General features: G+C 49.9%; 2 protein-coding genes across 4 annotated transcripts; both read left to right on the top strand.

Annotated features, from left to right (window-relative positions):
* Positions 1 to 6,795: 6,795 nt before the first annotated feature.
* Positions 6,796 to 18,354, top strand: ATOSB (atos homolog B). 2 transcript variants are annotated; one of them, XM_030884166.3, is made up of 9 exons: positions 6,796 to 6,922; positions 14,253 to 14,396; positions 14,648 to 15,617; positions 15,777 to 15,835; positions 16,027 to 16,132; positions 16,258 to 16,416; positions 16,743 to 16,811; positions 16,895 to 17,070; positions 17,188 to 18,354. In XM_030884166.3, the coding sequence occupies exons 3-9, from the start codon at positions 14,724 to 14,726 to the stop codon at positions 17,339 to 17,341; spliced, it is 1,617 nt and encodes a 538-aa protein (XP_030740026.1). In that variant the 5' UTR covers positions 6,796 to 6,922; positions 14,253 to 14,396; positions 14,648 to 14,723; the 3' UTR covers positions 17,342 to 18,354. The 2 variants fall into 2 exon arrangements, with proteins under 2 accessions (XP_030740026.1, XP_030740027.1); XM_030884167.3 differs by lacking the exon at positions 6,796 to 6,922 and adding an exon at positions 11,009 to 11,281.
* Positions 18,355 to 19,343: 989 nt separating this feature from the next.
* On the top strand, positions 19,344 to 22,664 carry STOML2 (stomatin like 2). Of its 2 annotated transcripts, none has more exons than XM_030884169.2 (10): positions 19,344 to 19,501; positions 19,741 to 19,946; positions 20,348 to 20,447; positions 20,565 to 20,623; positions 20,715 to 20,816; positions 20,962 to 21,096; positions 21,256 to 21,400; positions 21,521 to 21,600; positions 21,840 to 21,968; positions 22,390 to 22,664. In XM_030884169.2, exons 4-10 carry the CDS (start codon positions 20,609 to 20,611, stop codon positions 22,525 to 22,527), a joined length of 744 nt encoding a protein of 247 aa, XP_030740029.1. In that variant the 5' UTR covers positions 19,344 to 19,501; positions 19,741 to 19,946; positions 20,348 to 20,447; positions 20,565 to 20,608; the 3' UTR covers positions 22,528 to 22,664. The 2 variants fall into 2 exon arrangements, with proteins under 2 accessions (XP_030740029.1, XP_030740028.2); XM_030884168.2 differs by having other exon boundaries at positions 19,741 to 19,878.
* The last annotated feature ends 1,930 nt before the right edge of the window (positions 22,665 to 24,594 follow it).

Consider the following 24,594-nt stretch of genomic DNA (forward strand, 5'->3'; position numbering starts at 1 on the left):
CCAACCAAAAGACACAGGCTTGCTGAATGGATACAAAAACAAGACCCATATATATGCTGTCTACAAGAGACCCACTTCAGACCTAGGGACACATACAGACTGAAAGTGAGGGGATGGAAAAAGATATTCCATGCAAATGGAAGTCAAAAGAATGCTGGAGTAGCTATACCCATATCAGATAAAATAGACTTTAAAATAAAGAACGTGACAAGAGACAAGGAAGAACACTACATAATGATCAAGGGATCAATCCAAGAAGAAGATATAACAATTATAAATATATATGTACCCAACACAGGAGCACCTCAATATATAAGGCAACTGCTAACAGCTATAAAAGAGGAAATCGACAGTAACACAATAATAGTAGGGGACTTTAAACCTCACTTAACACCAGTGGACAGATCATCCAAAATGAAAATAAATAAGGAAACAGAAGCTTTAAATGACACAATAGACCACATAGATTTAATTGATATTTATAGGACATTCCATCCGAAAACAACAGATTACACTTTCTTCTCAAGTGCTCATGGAACATTCTCCAGGATAGATCACATCTTGGGTCACAAATCAAGCCTCAGTAAATTTAAGAAAATTGAAATCATATCAAGCATCTTTTCTGACCACAACGCTATGAGATTAGAAATGAATTACAGGGAAGAAAACGTAACAAACACAAACACATGGAGGCTAAACAATACATTACTAAATAACCAAGAGATCACTGAAGAAATCAAAGAGGAAATCAAAAAATACCTAGAGACAATGACAATGAAAACACGGTGATCCAAAACCTATGGGATGCAGCAAAAGCAGTTCTAAGAGGGAAGTTTATAGCTATACAAACCTACCTCAAGAAACAAGAAAAATCTCAAATAAACAATGTAACCTTACACCTAAAGGAACTAGAGAAAGAAGAATAAACAAAACCCAAAGTTAGTAGAAGGAAAGAAATCATAAATATCAGAGCAGAAATAAATGAAATAGAAACAAAGAAAACAATAGTAAAGATCAATAAAACTAAAAGCTGGTTCTTTGAGAAGATAAGCAAAATTGATGAACCTTTAGCCAGACTCATCAGGAAAAAGAGGGAGAGGATTCAAATCAATAAAACTAGAAATGAAGAAGGAGAAGTTACAACAGACACCGCACAAATACAAAGCATCCTAAGAGACTACTACAAGCAACTGTATGGCAATAAAATGGAAAACCTGGAAGAAATGGACAAATTCTTCGAAAGGTATAACCTTCCAAGATTGAACCAGGAAGAAATAGAAAATATGAACAGACAAATCACAATTAATGGAATTGAAACTGTGATTAAAAATCTTCCAACAAACAAAAGCCCAGGACCAGATGGCTTCACAGGTGAATTCTATCAAACATTTATAAAAGAGCTAACACCCATACTTCTCAAACTCTTCCAAAAAATTGCAGAGGAAGGAACACTCCCAAACTCATTCTATGAGGCCATCATCACCCTGATAGCAAAACCAGACAAAGATACTACAAAAAAAGAAAATTACAGACCAATATCACTGATGAATATAGATGAAAAAATCCTCAACAAAATACTAGCAAACAGAATCCAACAGCACATTAAAAGGATCATACACCATGATCAAGTGGGATTTATCCCAGGGATGCAAGGATTCTTCAATATACACAAATCAATCAATGTGATACACCATATTAACAAACTGAAGAATAAAAACCGTATGATCATCTCAATAGATGCAGAAAAAGCTTTGACAAAATTCAACACCCGTTTATGATAAAAACTCTCCAGAAAGTGGGCATAGAGGGAACCTACCTCAACATAATAAAGGACATATATGACAAACCCACAGCAAACATCATTCTCAATGGTGAAAAACTGAAAGCATTTCCTCTAAGATCAGGAAAAAGACAAGGTTGTCCACTCTCACCACTATTATTCAACATAGTTTTGGAAGTCCTAGCCACAGCAATCAGAGAAGAAAAAGAAATAAAAGGAATACAAATTGGAAAAGAACAAGTAAAACTGTCACTGTCTGCAGATGACATGATACTATACATAGAGAATCCTAAAGATGCCACCAGAAAACTACTAGAGCTAATTAATGAATTTCGTAAAGTTGCAGGATACAAAATTAATGAACAGAAATCTCTCGCATTCCTATACATTAATGATGAAAAATCTGAAAGATAAATTAAGGAAACACTCCCATTTGCCATTGCAACAAAAACAATAAAATACCTAGGAATAAACCTACCTAGGGAGACAAAAGACCTGTATGCAGAAAACTATAAGACACTGATGAAAGAAATTAAAGATGATACCAACAGATCAAGAGATATACCATGTTCCTGGATTGGAAGAATCAATATTGTGAAAATGACTATACTACCCAAAGCAATCTACAGATTCAATGCAATCCCTATCAAATTACCAATGGGCATTTTTCACAGAACTAGAACAAAAAATCTTCAAATTTGTATGGAGACACAAAAGACCCAGAATAGAAAAAGCAGTCTTGAGGGAAAAAAATGGAGCTGGAGGAATCAGACTCCTTGACTTCAGACTATACTACAAAGCTACAATAATCAAGACAATATGGTACTGGCACAAAAACAGAAATATAGATCAATGGAACAGGATAGAAAGCCCAGAAATAAAACCACACACCTATGGTCAACTAATCTATGACAAAGGAGGCAAGGATATACAATGGAGAAAAGACAGTCTCTTCAATAAGTGGTGCTGGGAAAACTGGATAGCTACATGTAAAAGAATGAAATTAGAACACTCTCTAATACCATACACAAAAATAAACTCAAAATGGATTAGAGACCTAAATGTAAGACTGGATGCTATAAAACTCTTAGAGGAAAACATAGGAAGATCACTCTTTGACATAAATCACAGCAAGATCTTTTTTGATCCACCTCCTAGGGTAATGGAAATAAAAACAAAAATAAGCAAATGGGAACTAATGAAACTTAAGAGCTTTTGCCAAGCAAAGGAAACTACAAGCAAGACAAAAAGACAACCCTCCGAGTGGAAGAAAATATTTGCAAATGAATCAACAGGCAAAAGATTAACCTTCAACATATATAAACAGCTCATGCAGCTCAATATTAAAAAAACAAACAACCCAATCCAAAAATGGGCAAAAGACCTAAATTGACATTTCTCCAAAGAAGACATACAGATGGCCAAGAAGCACATGAAAAGCTGGTCAACATCACTAATTTTTACAGAAATGCAAATCAAAATGACAATGATATATCACCTCACACCAGTTAGAATGGGCATCATCAGAAAATCTACAAACAACAAATGCTGGAGAGGGTGTGGAAAAAAGGGAACCCTCTTGCACTGTTGGTGGGAATGTAAATTGATACAGCCACTATGGAGAACAGTATGGAGGTTCCTTAAAAAACTAAAAACAGAACTACCATATGACCCAGCAATCCCACTACTGGACATATACCCAGAGAAAACCATTATTCAAAAAGACACATGCATCCCAATGTTCATTGCAGCACTATTTACAATAGCCAGGTCATGGAAGCAACCTAAATGCCCATCAAGAGACAAATGGCTAAAGAAGATGTGGTACATATATACAATGGAATATTACTCTTCCATAAAAAGGAACAAAATTAGGTCATTTGTAGAGACGTGGACGGATGTAGAGACTGTCATACAGAGTGAAAAGTCAGAAAGAGAAAAACAAATATCGTATATTAACGCATATATGTGGAACCTAGAAAAATGGTACAGATGAACCGGTTTGCAGGGCAGAAATAGAGACACAGATGTAGAGAACAAACATATGGACATCAGGGGGAAATGTGGCTGGGTGGGGGTGTGTGATGAGTTGGGAGTTTGGGATTGACATATATACACTAATATGTATAAAATGGATAAATAATAGGAACCTGCTGTATAAAAAATAAATAAAATAAAATTTTTAAAAAAATTGACAACCTCAAGTGTTGGCAAGGATGTAGAGAAACTAGACCTTGTTGTGGGAATGTGAACTGTTAGAATCTCTTTGGAAAAAAATGTTAGTGATGCCTACTAAAGCTGAACATAAACATGCCCTATGACTGGGCAGTTCTACTCCGAGGTATATACCCAATAGAAATTCATGTACATCAGTCAATAAATTTATTCTTAAAATTGCAGAGGAAAAATAAACACCAATTCAAGATACTGGTTACTTCTGGGAAGAGAAGATAAAGAACAAGGGAGAAACAGGAATGAGATTAGGAAGAAGTATATATAAGCTCAACTTTATCTGAAATATTAATTTCCTTAAAAGAGAATTTGAAGCAAATGTGGTGGTAAAATACTAAGATCTGATAAAGCTGTGTGAAAAGAATGTGGGTTTGTTACAGTATTCTTTACAACTTTCTGAATGCCTAAAATATTTCATAAAGAAATTTTTTAAATCTTGTAGAAGAATAAAGATTCAGAGAATGTTTACGAGCCACTAGTTTAAAAAAAAAAAAGACTGTAATAGGAAAATACAGTATAAGGCCAATGTTGTATATGTAAACATACCATAGATACATATTCACATACAGATACTAAGTGATGAAACTGACACTTTATCTCTGGGATCTTCCTCCCAGAAACCCATAACCCCAGTCTAATCATGAGAAAATCATCAGACAAATTCCAACTGAAAGACATTCTACAAAACACCTGATCAGTACTCTATAAAACTGTCAAGGTCGGGCTTCCCTGGTGGCGCAGTGGTTGAGAGTCCGCCTGCCGATGCAGGGGACACGGGTTCGTGCCCCGGTCCGAGAAGATCCCACATGCCGCGGAGCTGCTAGGCCCGTGAGCCATGGCCGCTGAGCCTGCGCGTCCAGAGCCTGTACTCCGCAACGGGAGAGGCCACAACAGTGAGAGGCCCGCGTACCGCAAACAAACAAACAAACAAAAAACAAACTGTCAAGGTCATCAAAAACAAGGAAGTCTGAGAAACTGGCACAGTCAAGAGGAGTTTAAGGAGACATGACAACTAAATGTAATGTGCTATCCTGGATGGGATCCTGGAATAGAAAAAGGACTTGAGGTAAAAACTAAGGAAATCTGAATAAAGTATGGATTTTAGTTAATAATAATGTATCAATATTATATTGATTAATTGTAGCACACAAACCATACTAATGTAAGATGTTAATGAGGGCAAATTGGGTGTGGGGTATATGGAAACTTTCTGTACTATCTTCACAAATTTTTTGTACATCTAAAATTAAAAGTTTATTTTTAAAAAGTCAAGTAATTTACCGAAATTCATACAGCTAGTAAATACTCCTTACCCAAAGTTCAGAGACCAAACCAAATGACTTCAAACTTTGAGCTTTTTCCACTACACAAAACCCTTCCAACTTTACTCTCTTGGATTATAGAGGTATTTGTATGACAATCGGAACAAGTTCCATAAGGGAAGAAAAATTTTTTTTTCTTTGTCTCTTTTTTCATTTTGCCTAGCACACCACTGGTGTTCAGTAAAGCCGCTTAAGTTAACTACTCACAGAAAGAAAGTCACAGAGATCTAAAGAATCTGAGACTTTGAGAGAACTTTAACATGTCCAGTCCATCACACAGCCATCAATACCGCTGGCTCCAGAGAGAAGCCCGCCAGGCCCCGAGCTCAGAGCCACTGAGTTCTGCAAGGGTCCTGTGCTGCCATCTACCGGTAGCTCGTAAAGCGTCGACTTCCCCTGCTGTATCTCGGGAACCCGTGGGGCTGGGGGTAGTTGGAGAGAAGATTCAAGCGCTAATTAATATACAGAATATATGTAACTGTCACATAGTTCAATCGACACTTGTACAAGGCAAAGGCTCTTCTTTTCTCCGGCGATTGCAGGCTCCCATAACTCCGTATTAATACTTAGGCTCATAAATTCACAGACTTCTTGCTGACCTACCTCCACAGGTACAGATCTGACTCGTACTGCCAGTCTCTCAAAATTCAGAATCTCCCGCAAAGCGTAGGCTGCGGAAACTGCTCATCCTCACAGTCTTGAGACCCCGCCAATCAGATTCCCGCATTTTCACAGAATCCTGAGACTCATGGCACTACTTTGCAAACCCCACAGACCTCCCCCATTAGGGCAAATAAGCGCGCTAACGCAGACGGCTTCACTAAGAGGTTCAAGTTTCGCAGGCAGCTCACACCAGCTCGAAAGCCTAGGAGGGCCCCACTCAGGCTTGGCGCCCGCAGGCTGACGCTTTGGCGCTGGTTCTGGCTCCCCACCTCTGGCTGGATCCGGTCAGCCTAGGCCGCCGACTGCGGGCCGAGGTCCCGCCCCTCTAGACCTGTCATCACAGCAGCCGCACGTGGCCGGGGTGGGACCTCAGGCGACCTGCAACCATCACTTTGTCTCCTCCGCCATCCATTGGGGCCGCCGCAGCCAATCAGAGCCAGCGGTTCCGGGCTGGAGCGCCAGCTCCAGCGTGAGGCAAGCGGGAGAAGGGGAGAGGGGGAGGAGAGGCTCCGAGATGGGAGGGGGCTAGCAGGGGAAGGGAGCCTGGCACGGGTTCTGCCAGCCTGGAATCCGAGGGGGCGGGTCCTAGTGAAAGGCGGAGAGACCAAAAGGGGGCGGGGATCAGGGGTGGGACGAGGGACAAGCAGAAATTCAATGGGGAGACGCCGAAAGGAGAAGGGGCGGAGCCAGGGAGGGGCGGGACCTGGATTACAGGGGAGGAGCCCCAGGATTAAAGAAACTGGGAGAGGGGAGGAGCCAGGGGAAGGTGGGAGGTGGGACAAGGGGGAGGGTGGGTCCCGTCGTTGCGGGGGCGGGGCTCGGACCAAAGGGGTGAGGTTTGCAGGCCGAGGCTGCAGCTAGGGCTGCTGTGTAACTGCCCCAATCCATTACCTCCCCAGGTGCAACGGGACTCGCGGAACTACAGGTGTGTGGCGGGGTGTATGTGGAAGAAGGGACAGGGACGGGGGTGCGCTTGGGCAGACATGAGGAGGTGGGGATCACGTTAGAGAAGGAGAGGATCTAGAGAAATGCTGGGTGGGGGTGGAGTGAAACAGTTGGGGGAGGAGTTGGGGGCTCAGTGTAGGGGCTAGGAGGTGCATTCTCCAGTAGCCCTTGCGGGGGCGGGGCGGGAGTGCTTTGTGAGGTGGGAAGTACAATGTGAGGGGGTCAGGTCGCTATCAGAAGAGGAGGGTTCAGACGACACTTGAGGGGGAGGGGATCTGAAGCGCTTTAAGGGAAAGGGGAGGTGTCGTGTGATGGAGACGGGCTGGTGGTCCGGAGTGTGGGAGGGGCTGTGTGGAGGAAGAAGGGATGGGACTGTGGGCACTGTGTGAGGGGAAGGGGTTGCAGGTCCCATCTGGGGAGGGAAGAACCCGTAGTGCTTTGAGAAAGTCTGGGGGCATTGTAGAGACTCCGAGAAGATGTTTGTGTACTGTGTTTCAGGAATGAGGGTGTTGGAATTAGGGGGGTGAAGAAGCCAGTCTGTGGTGTTCCCGGCTCGTCAGCTCCTAACTCCACCTTCAGGCCTGAGCACTCTCAGAGAGGATCCAGGCCCTACTTGCCACTAGGGCTTGTGTGACTCTCTCAGTCGGCTTTGGATCTGTCTGGCTGAGACAGGTTTTTTCCCCTTAGCTGGTGTCCCTGGGGACCCTTCCCCTGCTTCGGTTCCTGTTATCCCCCCACTCTAGTTCCTGTTCCTCCTAGAAGCTTGCCTTGGTCCCTGTCTTCCCCCTCCTCCCCCACTTTGCCCTGCCCTTATGCTCTGGGTGTGCTCATTTCCCACTTCCTTCCTCACCCTGGGGCCTGGCCTGGTCCTTGCCTGTCTAGGAGCTGTGCCCTGCCCCAGACTTCGTACTCCGTGGCCAGAGACCTAAGTAACCAGCAGCAAGGCCCAGACCTCGCCCTCACTACTGCAGAGGTCTCTCCCAACAGCCCTCAAGTGAATGGTAGACACCTTTTTACCACTTGCCACAAACTGATTTCCCCACACTTTTCCTTCTCCTGGGTAGGGAACCCTAGGCCCCTCGAAAATTCTGGGCTTCTGTGGGAAGGGGAAATGGTGAGAAGTGCTGAAGTTCTATGAGGCATGTTTTGAGAGGTGGGCCACTATTGTCGGCTGAACTTGGGAAGGGATGTGAGGTTCCAGTCTCTGCTGGGGGAGGGAGAGGGAATGGCTCCCCACCCTCCTGGCTTGGAAGCTATCAGAACTGAGACTAGGGCCTAGTCCTTGTGGCGGCTCCTCTGGTTCCCTGAGGGGACTTGATGTAGTGCCAGAGCTCTTTTTGCCCCTGGGCAGGCTGGGAGAGGGTGAGAAAGCCCTGTTTTCCACACAGTGGCTGAATGAGTATGACAGTGTTGCTGAAAGGGGCCCCAAGCCAGTCTCCTCTGGCTGAGAGACGGGCTGGGGAGGGAGGGGGTGCTGAAGCCAGACAAAGCCGTGGGGTAGGGTGGCGTAAAGGAGGGCAGGCTGAAACCTTTGAGGAGGAGCTGATTGCTATGGCAACACAGCTTCCCAGACTGTCTCTCTGAGAGGCGGGCTTAGGGCGGACTCACTCCAGCTTCCTCAAGACTGAGGCATTTGTGTGAGTGGGTGGAGCGTGAAGAGAAAGGGCATCAGTTTGCTGTGCAGAGACTGGAGTATATAGACTTTCTGCTTTGGTACAGGCAGCAGTGCATTCAGATGCTTGGATCCATCCTCTGAAAATGGATATGAGTGAACAGCAGCCATTAGAATTATAGCAGTATAAGGTCCGAATTGTAGAGGCCCTCAATGTCTATACAAACGCTCATTTTTACAGATTTGGAAATTAACAAAGAGACTGAGATTTTCTCCAGGTCTCACAGTGAAAGAGCAGGTGTTAGGATCCAGGTCTCCTGATTGCTCTTTACTCAGCCCAGGGCTCATTGTTTCTTTCAGCCAGTGTTTATTGAGCACCTATTATGTGCCAGGCACTGATGCTGATTCTGGGAATACCAGCATGAACAAAATGGACAAAGTTGCTGTTCTCATGGAGCTTCCATTCTAATAGGGGGAGAAATAAATGTGTGTGTGGCTGGGAAGGGAGAGAAAGGGGGGAGAGGAAGGGGGAAGGGGAAAGAGGGAGAAGTGTCAGCTGGTGATAACTGTTATGAAAAAAATAAAGCAGGGTAAGAATTTAAGGCAGCTAGGTAAAGCCTCTTGATTGTACCATGCTGCTTGCTTTCCCAGTACACACTGAGGCCTAGAACATCTTTGATCCTTCCCCCTGAACTTCTGCCCCCTGACTTTTGCAAATAACTAAGGCCTGGGCCTATGGTAGTGGCAGTTAGATAGAACAAGGTGGGGTCACCAAGGAATTACTCCTTTCCTACAGTGTTCTTTGTCTACCTGTCTTCCCAGTAAGCTTTTGCTAAGGCAAGTGGGCTTTTACGTTGGTACTCTGCAATTTTGTTCAGGGTGTTGAAAATTTCCTAAATCCCGTTCCTTAGCATTAGGGAACCAGCAAGGAAGTCAGTCCACGGCAACTGGGTTCTTTTTCAGCGTTTTTCCCCTGGTCTGAGGTAAGGAGAAAGGAGGCTAGAGGAACTGTTACTTGGTTGTCCTTCCTAAGTCTAGGGCACAGGGAGGAAGTAGGGGAGGAGAGCCTCATTTTACTGTCCAGTGACAACCTCAGGGCCCTTAGGGCCCACCACTACAAGCAAGGTAGAAACAAGGACCTTGGGGCTTCTGTGGCTTCTGAACTATAAAAGAATGCACTCCCGCTCTTCTGGAGGCACAGCCAGGGAGCCTGCCCTGGCTGATGCTAATTCTCTAGGGTCTCAGTTTGAGTCTTTCCTCTTTTGGCTCTGGTGTTTGCCTCTTGTTTTGTGGAAGACCTGAGTCTTAGAAACCTCTTAAGCTCCAAACTGTCTGAGGGAAAGGTAGGCAGGACTGTTTATTTTCTTAGCTTGCCCGTAGATCAGCCCCTCTAAAAAGTGTCTTTTAATGTCTAATCCTTGCAAAGGTTTCCATCCTGGTCATTTAAAGGATACGAGAATAAGAATTAGGAATGCTGGTTCTGCTGCCACTTAATTTGGTTGGGTCTGGGCTGGGCTTGGGGCCCAGTGACTCAGGGGGAGGGTGGGGAGTTTCGAGGGAGCTGTGAGTCATGGGGGTGAGCTCTGTCAGAAGAGTTGGGCATATTTCCCCCTACTCTGGGCAGGAGCCTTCCTATCCCACTTCTTCCCCTGGGTGCTCTGCCTCCTTGAACAGGGGCTGATGAATAGAAAGAGTGCAGAAGGGCTGAAGCAGCCTGATCTCAGAATGGAAGTTTAGAGGCACAAAGGATGATGTCTAGTTCCTGAATTAAAAGGTATCCCTATCTCGGGAGCCCTTGGGGCCCCTCTAATGAAGGCAAAAGAACATCAATATAGAGTAAGAGAGGAACAATACTATTTCTCAGTGGAAAGAGATGAGATCCCACTTCAAGACCTTTTCATCTACCCTGGCACGAAGGAAGCTTCCTGGGATTCAACAGCCCTCTGGTCTCTGGACCTCTGGTTTGCAAGGCACGGAGAGATGAACGGGAGTGGGGATATTTGGGATCTGGTGTTGAAAGAGCAAGCTGACTTTGGGGATTGTCGAACTTTGTCTGTGAACGCCCTAGGTCGTCCGACTGACCCGCCTCTGAAGAGGAAGGGAGGGGTGAAAAGTGGGAGGCCTACGTCTTTCAAAGTGTTAAAAGGCAAGGCTGAGAGCTGCTTTGGACTCCTGCAGCTGAGGGGTTAAGGAGATGGGCGGGGCGACCCTATGTAGGCCGGCCCCCCCTTGTGGACCAATGGGCTCGCGTCTCTTGGAGGGGGCGTGCCTCACGCTTGAGGTCGTGGGGAGGCTGGCCTCCTTTAGGCCAATTAGCATGGTCGCTGCCCATGGGGGCGGAGTTTGAGGGGGGCGTGGCGGCCGCGGCTGCAGCGGTGGGGGAGTGGGGGCGCTGGGCGGGGCGGGCTGCCCCATCAGCTGGTAGGAAATGGCCTGTGAGTCAGAGGGGCAGCGGAGTCGGCAGTGCGGAGCCCGGGCGCCCGCGGGGAGGGACAGTCGCGGGGAGGGGCGAGGCAGCGGCTTGGGGGCTGCGGGCGCCAGGGCCCGCTAGTGTTGCACACGAAGCTGAACAGAGAAGATCCTAGCAGAGCAGGGCTCAGGCTGAGCCACCCTTTGTCTGGGTTGGGGGCCCGTGGTGGGGAGGATCGGGCATTCGAGGGGAGGGACCGGGACGGGACGGAAGGGCCTGGAGCAGTGGCGCCGCGGCGGAGCCAGTCTGGGAACGGGGTGAGTTTGTGCTAGGGGGACATAGCAAATCTCCGCAGCTCCAGTAGGGAATGGGGCCTGTCCCAGGCTGTGGGGAGGAGGGAGGAGAGAAAGGACCTGGGAGGCTAAGGAGGGGATGGGGGGGATCGGTCAGAACAAGGAGTCCTGGAGCCGGGGTGCTGGGGTGAGTCTACTGGGCTCATTTTGGAGGAGGTGCTAAGATTTGCTTCCTCTCCACGGAGGGTGGAGGGCTCTAGGCCAGAGCGAGGCAAGGGGTTGGTGAGAGGGCAGAGGTTAACCTTTCTACCCACAGTAGTGGTCCATGGGAACAGCCCCCGTAGCTAGTGTAGACGTGTGCAGGTACAAAATGTAGAGCAGCTGGCAGCAGTTCCTTCTGAATGGCGTGAAGGTGAAAAGCACATGGAGAGGAATTCTCCTTCCGGCCACCTTCCTTGATCAGGGTAGAAATGGATATCTTTAATACTGAAGGGGAGAGTGAGCCTGGCAGCTCAACATCCACCTACCCCACCTCCCAGGCCTAGCAGGTGTCTGAGGGTACAGACCCCGTGGTATTCTGGGACTTGTTGTTTTTGCTGGCCTTGCTCCCTTGGTATGTTGGGAGCTGTAGTCCTTGCCAGCCACAGCCTGGCACAGCTGTTTGACGCCAGCTGCTGCCCACCCCCTGCACAGAGTGAGATTTGGCCTACCCTGCCCCTCCCCTGCCAAGTCCTGCCCCATGAGTCAGCTTGAAGCCATGGTCTAGAGCCAGACTGGCTGGGTGGCAGGAAAGTGAGTCTTAGAGATTTTCATTGACAGGGCAGGAACTGAGAGGGCTCTGGGGTAATGAGCAGGTGCCAGCCATGCTGGGGTCAAGTAGGGCATCATGTCATCACCTGGCTTCCCCAGGGCAAGGGCTCAAGAGGTCAACTGGGATGATGGGATGACTTAGGGGTGGGAGTGCTAAGGAAAAGGCCCTTCCTGAATCTGTATAGCATGGGTAGAGGAAAGGAGGAAAGAGATTAGTACAGGTCGTACCCTCTGACAATGCTGCCATTGGCGTTCTGCCCTTTCCAGACACCCCACCCACCACAGGGAACCAGAATTTTCTTAGGGCTTCCAGTTCTAATGAGAACGTGGTGAAATAGGATAGTGTAGGATAGTGCAGTGGTGGGAACTTGGTGTAGGAGAGTTTTCCAGTCCCTGGATGCAAAGCTCCCCTTTCTCCCTGTGTCCCACCCCCATCTTTAATTTATTTTATTTATTTATTTTTGGCGGCGCTGGGTCTTCATTGCTGCACGTGGGCTTTCTCTAGTTGCGTTGAGCGGAGGCTCGGGCTTCTCATTGCAGTGGCTTCTCTTGTTGCGGAGCACAGGCTCTAGGCACGTGGGCTTTGGTAGTTGTGGCACACGGGCTCAGTAGTTGTGGCTCGCGGGCTCTAGAGCGCAGGCTCAGTAGTTGTGGCGCACGGGCTTAGTTGCTCCGCGGCATGTGGGATCTTCCCAGACCAGGGCATGAACCTGTGTCCCTCGCATTGGTGGGCAGATTCTTAACCACTGTGCCACCAGGGAAGCCCCCCACCCCCATCTTTGTTGTTGCTGATTTTCCCTATACAGTTAATCTCCCTGCTTCTCTCATATTCTGGGAGTTTTTCTCTGCACTGTCAGGACTGCTGCCCAGATCTCTGGGACTTGCATTTTACTTTTTTGAGCCCTGCTATGTGCTTACCCCTGTGCTTGGAGTTGGGCAGAGGAGTGAAGTACAAACCTATCCTCAAGAACCCTATGGTCAGTCTACGAGATGTCTTACCCACAGGAGCAAACAAAGCTGTCACTGGGCTACAGGAGATAGTGGTACTGCTATAGGTGAGGTCTCAGAAGAGACAGACATTTATGGTCCAGGGTGGCCGTAGTAGGCTTTATGGAGAGGATGGCATTTGGCCTAGCCAAGGAAGGTTAAGACTCCAGTAGGCATAAGGGGACATTCCTTGAATGAGAAAGGGTTTTGTGGATAGCAGGCAGCACAGGCTACTGACCAAAGGATAAGCTTGATCCTGGGGGAAATGTTTTCTCCCATGAAGGAAGATGGCCTTCAACTGGACATCCCCTCACCCAATATGGACTCCTGAGGGTGGACTAGTCAGTGAAGACCATCTTGTACCCTGACAGAAAAGCAGTGGTTTTGGTTTTTGGGTGTTGGATGTGTTGGGGAGGAGTGGCGAGGTACTCCTGCTCTCTGACTGTCACTGTCTTATCACTAGTTTGCAGGGCCTAGGTAGGGGGAGGGGGAGGCCCTGGAAAGTGCCTTCTAGCAGTGCTTGCTCCCCCACCCTGCCCCCTCTAGACTTGTTTTTGGTTAGATTTGTTGCTTCCTGTTAAAGGGACAGACTGCTGGGGCCAATTGGGAGTTTAATGCTGAAGGGCCCACTTTGAGCTGACCTGAAGTTTGTACTTCTAAGGAGCGCTGTTGGGGATGTAAGTTTGAGCTGACCTGAAGTTTGTACTTCTAAGGAGCGCTGTTGGGGATGTAAGTTTCTGTAAGGCTTCTGCCCTTAGGGTTATGGGATGGCACTTGTCCCTTTAGAGATAGGTATGTGGGAAGGAGTTGTGCAACTCAGTGGCCTTGACTAGGAGAGTTGAATTCTTGCTTTGGCCACCTCTCAGTTGGCATGGTCTCTTGGATCTTGGGGTATCTCATCCCCCCTCTCATTCAGGGCAGGAGTCCCCTAGCTGGTGGCCCTGATAAGTAGTTATCCTGCCTCAACTTACTTGTCACATCCTTATTACAATGAGCTAAGACCTGCCTCTCTGTGACTCCTTGTGTAGCCCAGTTCTGCCCTCTGGGCCCTGGATCCCAAGACTGCCCCTTCTGTTTCTGAAGAGCTCCTCATACTGGAGGAGGATGTCCTGGCGTATACTCTGTTAGCTGACAGTTGGAGAGCAGCCTTACTGCTGGCTCCAGAGATCCTGGCTTATGTCTGTTTTTCTCTCCTCAGGGTCTAGCTGAGCCTAGGAGCTGCACGGAATGGTGGCAGTCACCTCGCCAGTGCAGCAGGCATGGACCAGACTGCAAGCTAGGAGAGCAAGGCATCAGTCAGGAAGAGGGAACACACAGCTAGGCTTAAGGCCTCTTTATCGGGGTGAGTGCCAAGGAGAGGGAGGGGGAGCAGGTACAGTTAGAAACCTGAGCTAAATGTGTCACCTTCTCAGAAGTTTTGCGAGTGGCCTTTATATTCCATTAGTCCATCTGAAGGTATTAGATTGGGACACCTTCACCCCCAGGAACCTCACAAGCTCACCTCTTCAGTCCAGGGGAGGATCTGAAATTCACCTGGGAGGGAGATGATTCACTGATTGCCCTGACCATCTTTTCTTCTCTTCTCTTGCACAGATGTCCCCAGGCCCCCCAGCCCAGGCCCAGCATAAAGGCTCTGGGGGGGGTCCCCCCTGACCCAAGGCGGGGCTTCATGCGCCACGTGCAGGCGGAGCCGTCTCCATCCTCAGAGCCAGAGGCTGGCCCTTCACAGCCTGCAGTCAGGCAGGGGGCCCTCCAGGGTGGCCTGCTCATGGGCTACAGCCCGGCGGGGGGGGCAACATCCCCCGGGGTCTACCAGGTATCCATCTTTTCCCCTCCAGCTGGTGCCTCCGAGCCTCATAGGGCCCTGAAACGGCCAGCCCCACCCACTGAGGGTCCCCGGGAGCTGAAGAGAGGCCCTGGGCTGGGGGCCAGAGAGGGACTACCCCCTGAAGAACCACCTACTCTGGGGCTATTGGGCCCAGAGGGACTGGGGCTGGGACTAGGCGTGGCCAGCCAACATTTCTGCCATCATGGCCTCTGTGTTGTGGAACAGGGAGGTAGTTCCACCTCACCTTGGACTTCAGGGGCCCCGAGTCCCCCCTGGCCCCCATCAAATGCTTCCTGCAGTACTTTGCACACCAGAGACTGGGTTTCCCCACATCCTGGGGGACAGGGGTCCCTGGGGGAGTCCCCAGGGCCAGCCCCTCCGGGCCAGCTGCACACACTTGACACTGATTTGCACAGTCTTGCACAAATAGGGGGTAAGAGCCTAGTGGCTGGGGTGGGCAATGGGGGCAGCCCCTGGCCTAGGGAGTCCCCTGGCACTGCCAATGGGCACAGCCCCGAGCACACACCCCCTGGCCCTGGACCTCCAGGCCCCTGTCCCACCAAGCGAAGGCTGCTTCCAGCTGGAGAAGCCCCGGATGTCAGCTCTGAGGATGAGGGGCCAGCCCCTCGGAGGCGCCGGGGAACCCTGGGCCACCCTCCTGCTGCCAACAGTTCTGATGCCAAAGCCACACCCTTCTGGAGCCACCTGCTGCCTGGGCCCAAGGAGCCTGTGCTGGTAAGCCAGGAGAGGAAGTGGTCTGCTCTTAAGTGGACATCTGTGTGAGGAAAGGTGATGGGCTTGGGAGGATGTTCCTATGAGAGCTTGTGACGAGCCCCTGCTCCAAACATACCTGGCCTCCACCCAATCTCTGTCCCTAATCTTTCCTCTCCATAGGACCCAACAGACTGCAGTCCCATGGGGCGGAGGCTGAAAGGTGCCTGTCGCCTGAAGCTGTAAGTGACCAGCTTCTCCCTCTACCCCTCCCTGAAAATGGGGCAGGTGTCTGTAATTCTTTTTCCAACCCCAGGGTGGGGGACCTCAGGGAAGGAGCCCTAGGTAGTAGCAAATTGTGGGGCCCAAGGACAGTAGCAAGCGTAGCAGAATACCTCAAGCCAACCCACTTGTGTGTCCCCTCCCCTACCAGGAGCTCCCTTCGAAGCCTCCGGAAGAGGCCAGGCCTGCTGAGCACCCCCAGTGCCTCCCCTGTTCCTACCCCCGCCATCAGCCGTACCCTGTTGGGCAACTTTGAGGTAGTTCCCCTTGGGTTCCTTGATTGGTGGATCTTGCGGGAAGGGATGGTGGTGTGTGTGGCTTGGATGGGTAAGGAAAACAGCTAGCATCTGTCTCACAATATGTTTTCCCACCCCATCCCCAGGAATCATTGCTGCGAGGACGCTTTGCACCATCTGGCCACATTGAGGGCTTCACAGCAGAGATTGGAGCTAGTGGATCCTACTGCCCTCAGCATGTCACGCTGCCTGTCACTGTCACCTTCTTTGATGTTTCTGAGCAAAATGCCCCGGCTCCCTTCCTGGTATGACCTGACCTAAACCCAAAGTTAGCTCATGAGGGGCATGAGGGGTTGGGGGCAGGGGGTATTCTTTTTTTTTTTTTTTAACTGACAAAGCAAAAGACTTTATTGGGAAGGGCACCCTGGGCAGAGAGCAGCAGAGTTAGGGAACCCAGGAGAACGGCTCTGGAAGTATTCTTTAGATGTTCTCGCCTAAGAGTCAGAGCCAGGTGGGGAGAACTCTAGTGTAGGGCAGGGGCCAGGTCCCAGAATGAGAGATTGTGGAGATGGATGAGTGTTCAGGAATCTCCCAGACCCTACTTTGTCTGATGGCTCCATGGCCTTCCCAGGGCGTCGTGGACCTGAACCCCCTGGGGAGGAAGGGTTACAGCGTGCCCAAGGTGGGCACCATCCAAGTGGTGAGTTTTCCCTGAGGGGGAGTGGGAGTGGGGACAGGAAAACATCCCCTAGACCCTACCAACCTTGCCCTTCCTGTCCCCAGACCTTATTTAACCCCAACCAGACTGTGGTGAAGATGTTCCTCGTGACCTTTGACTTCTCGGACATGCCTGCTGCCCATATGACCTTCCTGCGTCATCGCCTCTTTTTGGTGCCTGTGGGTGAGGAGGGGAATGCTAGCCCCACCCGCTGCCTCCTCTGCTACTTGTTGCACCTCAGGTGAGGACAGGGCCCTGGATATCCTTTCCACAACCCAGGCATGTCCTCCCTGAATAGCATCTCTCCTTGCTTGTCTACAGTCTGGGGTCTTACTTTGATCACCCTGTCCTCCCCCAGGTTCCGGAGCTCCCGCTCAGGCCGCTTAAGCCTGCATGGAGACATCCGCCTGCTTTTTTCCCGCCGGAGCCTGGAACTGGACACAGGGCTCCCCTACGAACTGCAGGCTGTGACTGAGGCCCCTCACAATCCACGTTATTCACCTTTGCCCTGATTGTCAGTGCCCTGAACCCATGTGGGCCAAGGACCTGCCCATCCTGCTCCATCCTGGACAGAGCAAACACGTGGAGAGGTGCGAGAGACCCTTCAGGCTTGAATTAAAGCCCTCACCACGCTCATGCCCAAACTGATTATTTGGGTGTTTAAAGCTTCTGATCTTACCACACTCTGCCCTACTCTGGGTACTCCACGTGCCTGCCCCCTCCCTTGGATTTCCCAGGCCAGCTGCGGTAGTGGGGAGGAACTGGAGCTACCCTGAGGTTGTCCTAAGTTCCCAGGCAAGTCATGCCAGCGTTGCCTCCCTGTCCTGGGCAGGGGCCACTTATTATTTTATTTATTTTAATTTATAATTTATTCAAATTGGATTGCCTTGGTAACGTCCCAAACCTGATAATTGGCATTGCCCCTCCTCCTTTCCCACTCTCAGATATTGCTCCAACCTCAGGAGTTGAAGAGGCTGATATGGGGGCTGTAGGAGAACTGCTCTCCCTCAGCTGAGAGCAGAGAAGTATTCCGGAAGGACTGAGTCACCAGCCAAAGACTCAGCTTCCCCTGTCCTTCCTTATTCCTTTCACTTCCCCGACCCTCTCACCTCTCTCTGAAGGCCAACTTGTGTGTGTGTGTGTGTGTGTGTGTGTGTGTGTGTGTGTATGTGTGTGAGAGAGAGAGCATGCGTGCAGGCACACACACACAGGTGTCAACCACACCTCATCTAGGACTTCAGACTCTGGTTGTCCCTCTCCTTCTGCCTGTGTCTCCTTGCTTTGGGGTCCTGACTGAGGAAGGTGTTCAGGGGACAGAGTCAGGGCCAAGGACTGGGGCGCCTCCTCTCACCTGGCCAGACTCTGACCCACCTACCTCAGTTGGGGTGAGGGGCACCCCTCAAACTCAGTCATGTAGTTATCAACTACCCCATTCCCCACTCTAGACTCTGACCTAGCCTTAGCCCTGATACCCGGGGCTGGGCTGAGGGGAACAAGCATTTGCTAAAACTTGAAAAAAAAAAAACAGGAAAAAATTGTACCTGGTACTTTTTTTAAAAAAAAAAAGAAAGAAAGAAAGAATAAATTCTTGTTTGAAACTTGAAGTAAGCCTTACTTTTTCTGTTCGGGAGAGCATGGGGATGGGGATGGAGAGCCTAACTAGAGCCGGGACTCTGCCCTTTCCCCAGGAAAAAGGCCTGAGGCAGGGAAGTCTTAGGGGAAGCCCCATGATTCTTAAGGTCTGGTCTTGCCCCTTTCACATAATGGGGTGGTGTGGTGGGGAAGGTTCTGCTGTAAAAGCTGAACTCTGAAGGCGGATCTGGATTCTTACACTGGTTCTGTTGATGATTTTAGCTCCTCTGAGCTTCAGTGCTCTGATATGTAAAATGAGGGTGACTGTGCAAGTCTCCTAATGCATGTGACAGAGCATCGGAGATGTGTGCAGGGTGACATGCTCCAGAGAAGGCTGAATGTTGGGGCTGTGTGCCGGACTCTGTATGAGAGGGAACCTGGCCTGATAGACCCTGACGGGGTAGAGGAAGAAAAAGCTATGATGCCTTGGGAAAAGAGGGGAGGGGGAAACCTCAGTCCAATCACCGGGCAATGTTAGGCCCAGTCACCATGGTAACGGGAATGGGGTCGGTCCCCAGTGGGAGGTCTGGGTACAGCACAGCAGGACTACCAGAGAATGTCACTATGGCAACCACGGCAATGAGTCAGCTCCAATCGCTCGTCGCTATGGTGAAAGATGGCGATTATACGCTCAGAAGGGTAAACTGAGTCTCCAGTGGGGATAAAGAATTCTGTGGGAAGCTTTTCTGGGACACCTGCACGCGAAAAGTAGCCTCCATTTGGTCACCGTGTTCGGGATCTTGGGCTTGAACAGCGAGAACAAGAAAAAGCTACAGCCTTGAGCCCTCTCTAGAAAGTCTGCGTCTCCCAGCGAGCAACTTGATGCACGCTTCTGCCGAGTAACGCTGATTGGCTGAATGTGGAAGAGGGAAGGGAAGGCCGGAAGTACATCCGGGGGAGTGGAAATACGGAAGGAAAGGCTCAGGTCCGGGCATCTAGAGCGACTGCTCTGCTCCGCGTCTCGTTGGTTCCGGAGATCGCTGTGGCAGTGGGAAATGCTGGCGCGCTCGGTGCGGGCGTCTGGGGCCCTTTTGCTGAGGGTGAGTGCAAGGCATCCTTTTCTAAGGGTCGGGCCAGAGATCACTTGGATTTTCAACTGGGAAGGGGCCAGATTCTAAGTGTGGGGAGAGAACTGGGATCGGAGGTTATGGTACTCGCCTGAGTTCCTTTCCGAGAACCCTTTAGGGTCGCGGTTTAGGGACATGCCTCCGGGACAGGCACCGAGAGGGGCGGGGTGCCCGACCGACTGGGTCTCTGCTGATCCTCGTCTTCCCTTTAGGGCTCCGTGCAGGCTTCTGGCCGTGCTGCGCGCCGCGCCTCCTCTGGATTGCCCCGAAACACCGTGGTGCTGTTTGTGCCGCAGCAGGAGGCTTGGGTGGTGGAGCGAATGGGCCGATTCCACCGCATCTTGGAGCCTGTGAGAACCTCTTCTGCCCACCCCGGGCCAGCCTGAATCCCAGTTCCCTCACGACATGGGGGAATGGGGTGAGACCTCGTTGGGGCCTGCCTTCACCTTTGGCTTCTGACACCCTAGGCCAGACCTGGCAGGGCCCAGACTGCTGACGGTCATACCCATCTTACCACCTTTTCCCATTGCGCTAGCATCCCACAGGCCCCACATTAGGAATCTCTTCTATTAATTCTCTCAGCTCCACCTGTCTGCATGGAAAAGTCTACTCTGCTGGCTCCTATCTCCTTGACTGTCCCTTCCATTCAGAGATCCAGCCTTACATTCCTATCCTTACATTCTTACGTACCGGTGACACCCCAAGCCTTCTGTTTTTCTGGGCAGAATCTATGTTGATTCCCTACCCACTCCAGGCCTAGCTTCGATCTCAACCCTACAGCCCCCCATCCTTCTGAAGACCTGTAACTCCTCTTCCCAGGGCTTGAATATCCTCATCCCTGTGTTAGACCGGATCCGATATGTGCAGAGTCTCAAGGAAATTGTCATCAACGTGCCTGAGCAGTCTGCCGTGACTCTTGGTGAGGGGTGCGGGGTGACATGGGTGCTCTGAGGCCATTAGGATGTGGTTGCAGGAGAAAGAGCTGATTGGGACCTGGAGGCCTGACCTCCTTTCTCTCCTGCTCCTGCACCTACAGACAATGTAACTCTGCAAATCGATGGAGTCCTTTACCTGCGCATCATGGACCCTTACAAGGTATCTGTTCTCTGCTTTATTCAGCTCCTGAGTTGCTCTCCTCACTAAAATCCTGCATGCAAGCTACTGACACTATCCATGCCCCTTTCAGGCAAGCTATGGTGTGGAGGACCCTGAGTATGCTGTCACCCAGCTAGCTCAGACAACCATGAGATCAGAGCTCGGCAAACTCTCTCTGGACAAAGTCTTCCGGGTAAGGGGATCTGAGCCAGAGTTAGGGTTTGAAGACACATACCTGGCACTCTCAGTCCTTTCTGGGGATCAGTTCCGGGACCTTCTCGGTTTCGCCCCCTGAAGGTTGGGTTGAGGCCATGGAGCTTACACCTCTCTTCCTCCAGGAGCGGGAGTCCCTGAATGCTAACATCGTGGATGCTATCAACCAGGCTGCTGACTGCTGGGGCATCCGCTGCCTCCGTTATGAGATCAAGGATATCCATGTGCCACCCCGGGTGAAAGAGTCCATGCAGATGCAGGTGGGGGCCAGAGAGGGATGAGGTGGAGTACTTCAGGATGCTCCAGTTGCATAGGGACCTGGACTCCCTTCCCTGTTGTGATGGGTACAGTTGCAGGTCTGTGTAAGAGTTTACTTTTACTCTGGTTTCTTGTTGATGGGGCTTGCTGGGGGCTTCTAGGTGGAGGCAGAGCGGCGGAAACGGGCCACAGTTCTAGAGTCTGAGGGGACTCGAGAGTCGGCCATCAACGTGGCAGAGGGGAAGAAGCAGGCACAGATCCTGGCCTCTGAGGCAGAAAAGGCTGAACAAATAAATCAGGCAGCAGGTCAGCAGAGGGTAGAGGCTGAGTGATGAACAGGGTATGGGTCTTTGAGGCTTGCTACTGGGACAGGAGCTTTTGGGGTACCCTGACCTCATAGGTTAAGCTCTGTCTCTTTTCTTCCAGGAGAGGCCAGTGCAGTTCTGGCCAAGGCCAAGGCTAAAGCTGAAGCTATTCGCATCCTGGCTGCAGCTCTGACACAACATGTGAGAGACCCCCTAGGTGGGATTGGGGATCAGGAATTGGCAGTAGAAGAGGTTCTCTTATCTACCCTTGGGAGAAATTCCTGCCTTTTTGGTTCCACTGAGCCACATTACATGATCTCTTGTATTGTGATCTGCATATCCTCTTTCTAGGAACCTGATTTCTCTCCACTTCCTTTCCTCCCCCCCCACCCCCCATGCAAGTCTGTGATCTCTGATTTTTATCTTCCCTGTGGCCACAGAATGGAGATGCAGCAGCCTCCCTGACTGTGGCTGAGCAGTATGTCAGCGCATTCTCTAAACTGGCCAAGGACTCCAACACTATCCTGCTGCCCTCCAACCCCGGCGACGTCACCAGTATGGTGGCTCAGGTTAGAGCGCCCTGAAGACCCAGCATAGAGCACCAATGCCAGAGACTGAGACGCTACCACCACGACCATCACTTTCCCCATCGAGTCCTCTAGAGTGCCCTGAGACCTACACCTCTCTTCATCCCCTGAACGAGACACCCCCAGTCATCCCTAGCAATAGGGAACCTCTTGAGACATCTTTCTTTTTTTTTTTCTTTTTTTTTGCAGATGCCTGTATTAGTATTTTGAGGGTGACCCTGCTCTGGTAGTTTGTAACATTCCTAGAACCGACTCCAAAGCTTTTAAGACTGAGGCTTGAGAGAGAGAAAGGAAAAACAAGCTTACTGGCCCCGGCTCTACCTTCTTCCTTTGAGCCGTTGGTGGGTTGGGCTATACCTTCTGCCATGTGTCATCATGGCTCTCTCTCTGTCCCTCTCCTCAGGCCATGGGTGTGTATGGGGCCCTCACCAAAGCCCCGGTGCCAGGAGCCCAGGACTCAGTCTCCAGCAGGAGCAGCAGAGATGTCCAGAGCACAGATGCAAGTCTTGATGAGGAACTTGATCGAGTCAAGCTGAGTTAATGGAGCTGGGCTTGGTCAGGGAGGCTGGGGACAGGGAAGCAGCGCTCCCAGATTCTGGCTCTAGCCTCCCTGCCAAGATTTTGGTTATTATTTTTTTATTTGAACTTTAATCATGTAATAAACTCACCAGTGGCAAACCAAAACTGTCCTCTTTGATTGGGGAATGAAGTTGGGAGAGTCACCGGTGTTCTCCTTGGATGACCACTGCCACCTCCAGTCCTGTCAGGTCTTGGGAACTGATTCCTCCATGAGCAAGATTAAATGTCATGTAAAGTGAAATCATCCTGCATGTCTTCAGGAGAAGCTGTGGGATACAGTGGAAGGATTAAACCACATGTCTACTGAACTGCCAGCTGGGGAGTGTAGTCCCCCCTCTTGCTAAGTGTAGGGCTGTGAATTTGAGCAGGTGTTGGTGTTTTTTTTAATGGGAAAGAGGGCCGTCCTGGTAGAGTAGTGCTCAAAGGGTCCTCAGGGACTGAGGACACTCATTCGTTCATTCAAAAACATTCAGTGCTCAGCCGTAAGAAGGAATGAAATTGGGTCATTTGTAGAGACGTGGATGGGCCTAGAGACTGTCATACAGAGTGAAGTAAGTCAGAAAGAGAAAAACAAATACAGTATATTAACGCATATATGCGGAACTTAGAAAAATGGTACAGATGAACCAGTTTGCAGGGCAGAAATAGAGACAGACGTAGAGAACAAACATATGGACATCAAGGGGGGAAAGTGGCAGGGGGCAGGTGGTGGTGTGATGAACTGGAAGATTGGGATTGACATGTATACACTAATATGTAAAAAATGGATAACTAATAAGAACTTGCTGTGTAAAAAAAAAATTTAAAAAAACCCAAAACATTCAATGATGTCTACCATGTGCCAAGCTCAGTGCTACAGAAGAACCCAAATCCTATGGTCCCTGTTTTCACAGGAAACAGAGCTACAAAGTGATAAGTGCTGAGGTGGAGGAAAGTTCTGGCTGAGTGATCCTTGGGGGAGGATCATGTCACTTTGTGGGCAGCAAGGTTACTAACTCAGACATTGGGCTCAGGCTGGAAAAATCAATGCTTTCATCAGGCTACAGTTGGGGACTGGAATATGCAAAGGCCCACAGTTCCAGAGAAGTTGGAGTATTCACAGTTGTTCTTTGTGGCTGATGGGTGGGGTGTTAGGGGGTGTGACAATGCGGCAGGGGCCAAATCTCAGGGAGATAGGGTCTTGAAAGAGTTTGGCCTTTATCTGGGGAGCAGGGAGCATGAAGGGTTTTTTCCCTTCCCATGAAGAATTTTAAGAAGATTAAGGTAATCACATCAGAGTTTCAGATGGAGCTGTCCTGCTGCGATGTGGTCAGGGGATTTGAAGGAGAGATGGGAGGCTGGAAGGACAGTAAGAAGGCTACTTCAGTGGTCCTGGAGAGGGTGGTGAGGCCTGAACATAGGTAAGGGGCTTTGGGGATGAAGGTGGAGGGATATTTCAACATATTTCTGAATTAGAATTTATTCATTTATCCATTTAATGATTTTATTGAATCCCAACTATATGCCAAGCACCGAGGATATAGTAATAAAGAAAACAAAATTCCCTACTCTCAATGAGCTTACATTCTATTTGGAAGGGACAAATCATTAATAAGATGTATAGTATTTCAGATGCTGATGAGTTGTACTAGAGAGGGAAGTAAAGAAAGGAAGGGAGGGCTTCCCTGGTGGCGCAGTGGTTGAGAGTCCGCCTGCCGGTGCAGGGGACACGGGTTCGTGCCCCGGTCCGGGAAGATCCCACATGCCGCTGAGCGGCTAGGCCCGTGAGCCATGGCCGCTGAGCCTGCGCATCCGGAGCCTGTGCTCCGCAACGGGAGAGGCCACAACAGTGAGAGGCCCGCGTACTGCAAAAAAAAAAAAAAAAAGGAAGGGAGATGGGGAACTTGAGAGGACGGGCTGTAACATTAAGTAGAGGGTTACAGGAAGCCTCACTGATAGTACATTTAAGCTTAGATATGGAGATGAGGAGGGGACGGCCCATTTGGGCATCTGGGAGTAAAGCTGACAGGAGTTGGAAATGCAAAGGTCC

The sequence above is a fragment of the Globicephala melas genome, chromosome 6 (genome assembly GCF_963455315.2).
Source record: "Globicephala melas chromosome 6, mGloMel1.2, whole genome shotgun sequence".
In the NCBI taxonomy this organism is placed as follows: domain Eukaryota; kingdom Metazoa; phylum Chordata; class Mammalia; order Artiodactyla; family Delphinidae; genus Globicephala; species Globicephala melas.

Excerpts from the sequence above, each read along its gene's own strand:
- ATOSB (XM_030884166.3), top strand. The coding sequence starts at position 14,724 with ATGCGCCACGTGCAGGCGGAGCCGTCTCCATCCTCAGAGCCAGAGGCT. Across the intron at positions 15,618-15,776 it reads GGCCCAAGGAGCCTGTGCTG|GACCCAACAGACTGCAGTCC; the intron begins GTAAGCCAGGAG and ends TCCTCTCCATAG. Across the intron at positions 16,417-16,742 it reads ATGCCCCGGCTCCCTTCCTG|GGCGTCGTGGACCTGAACCC; the intron begins GTATGACCTGAC and ends TGGCCTTCCCAG.
- STOML2 (XM_030884168.2), top strand. The coding sequence starts at position 19,457 with ATGCTGGCGCGCTCGGTGCGGGCGTCTGGGGCCCTTTTGCTGAGG. Across the intron at positions 20,624-20,714 it reads GCATCATGGACCCTTACAAG|GCAAGCTATGGTGTGGAGGA; the intron begins GTATCTGTTCTC and ends TGCCCCTTTCAG. Across the intron at positions 21,401-21,520 it reads ACAAATAAATCAGGCAGCAG|GAGAGGCCAGTGCAGTTCTG; the intron begins GTCAGCAGAGGG and ends CTTTTCTTCCAG.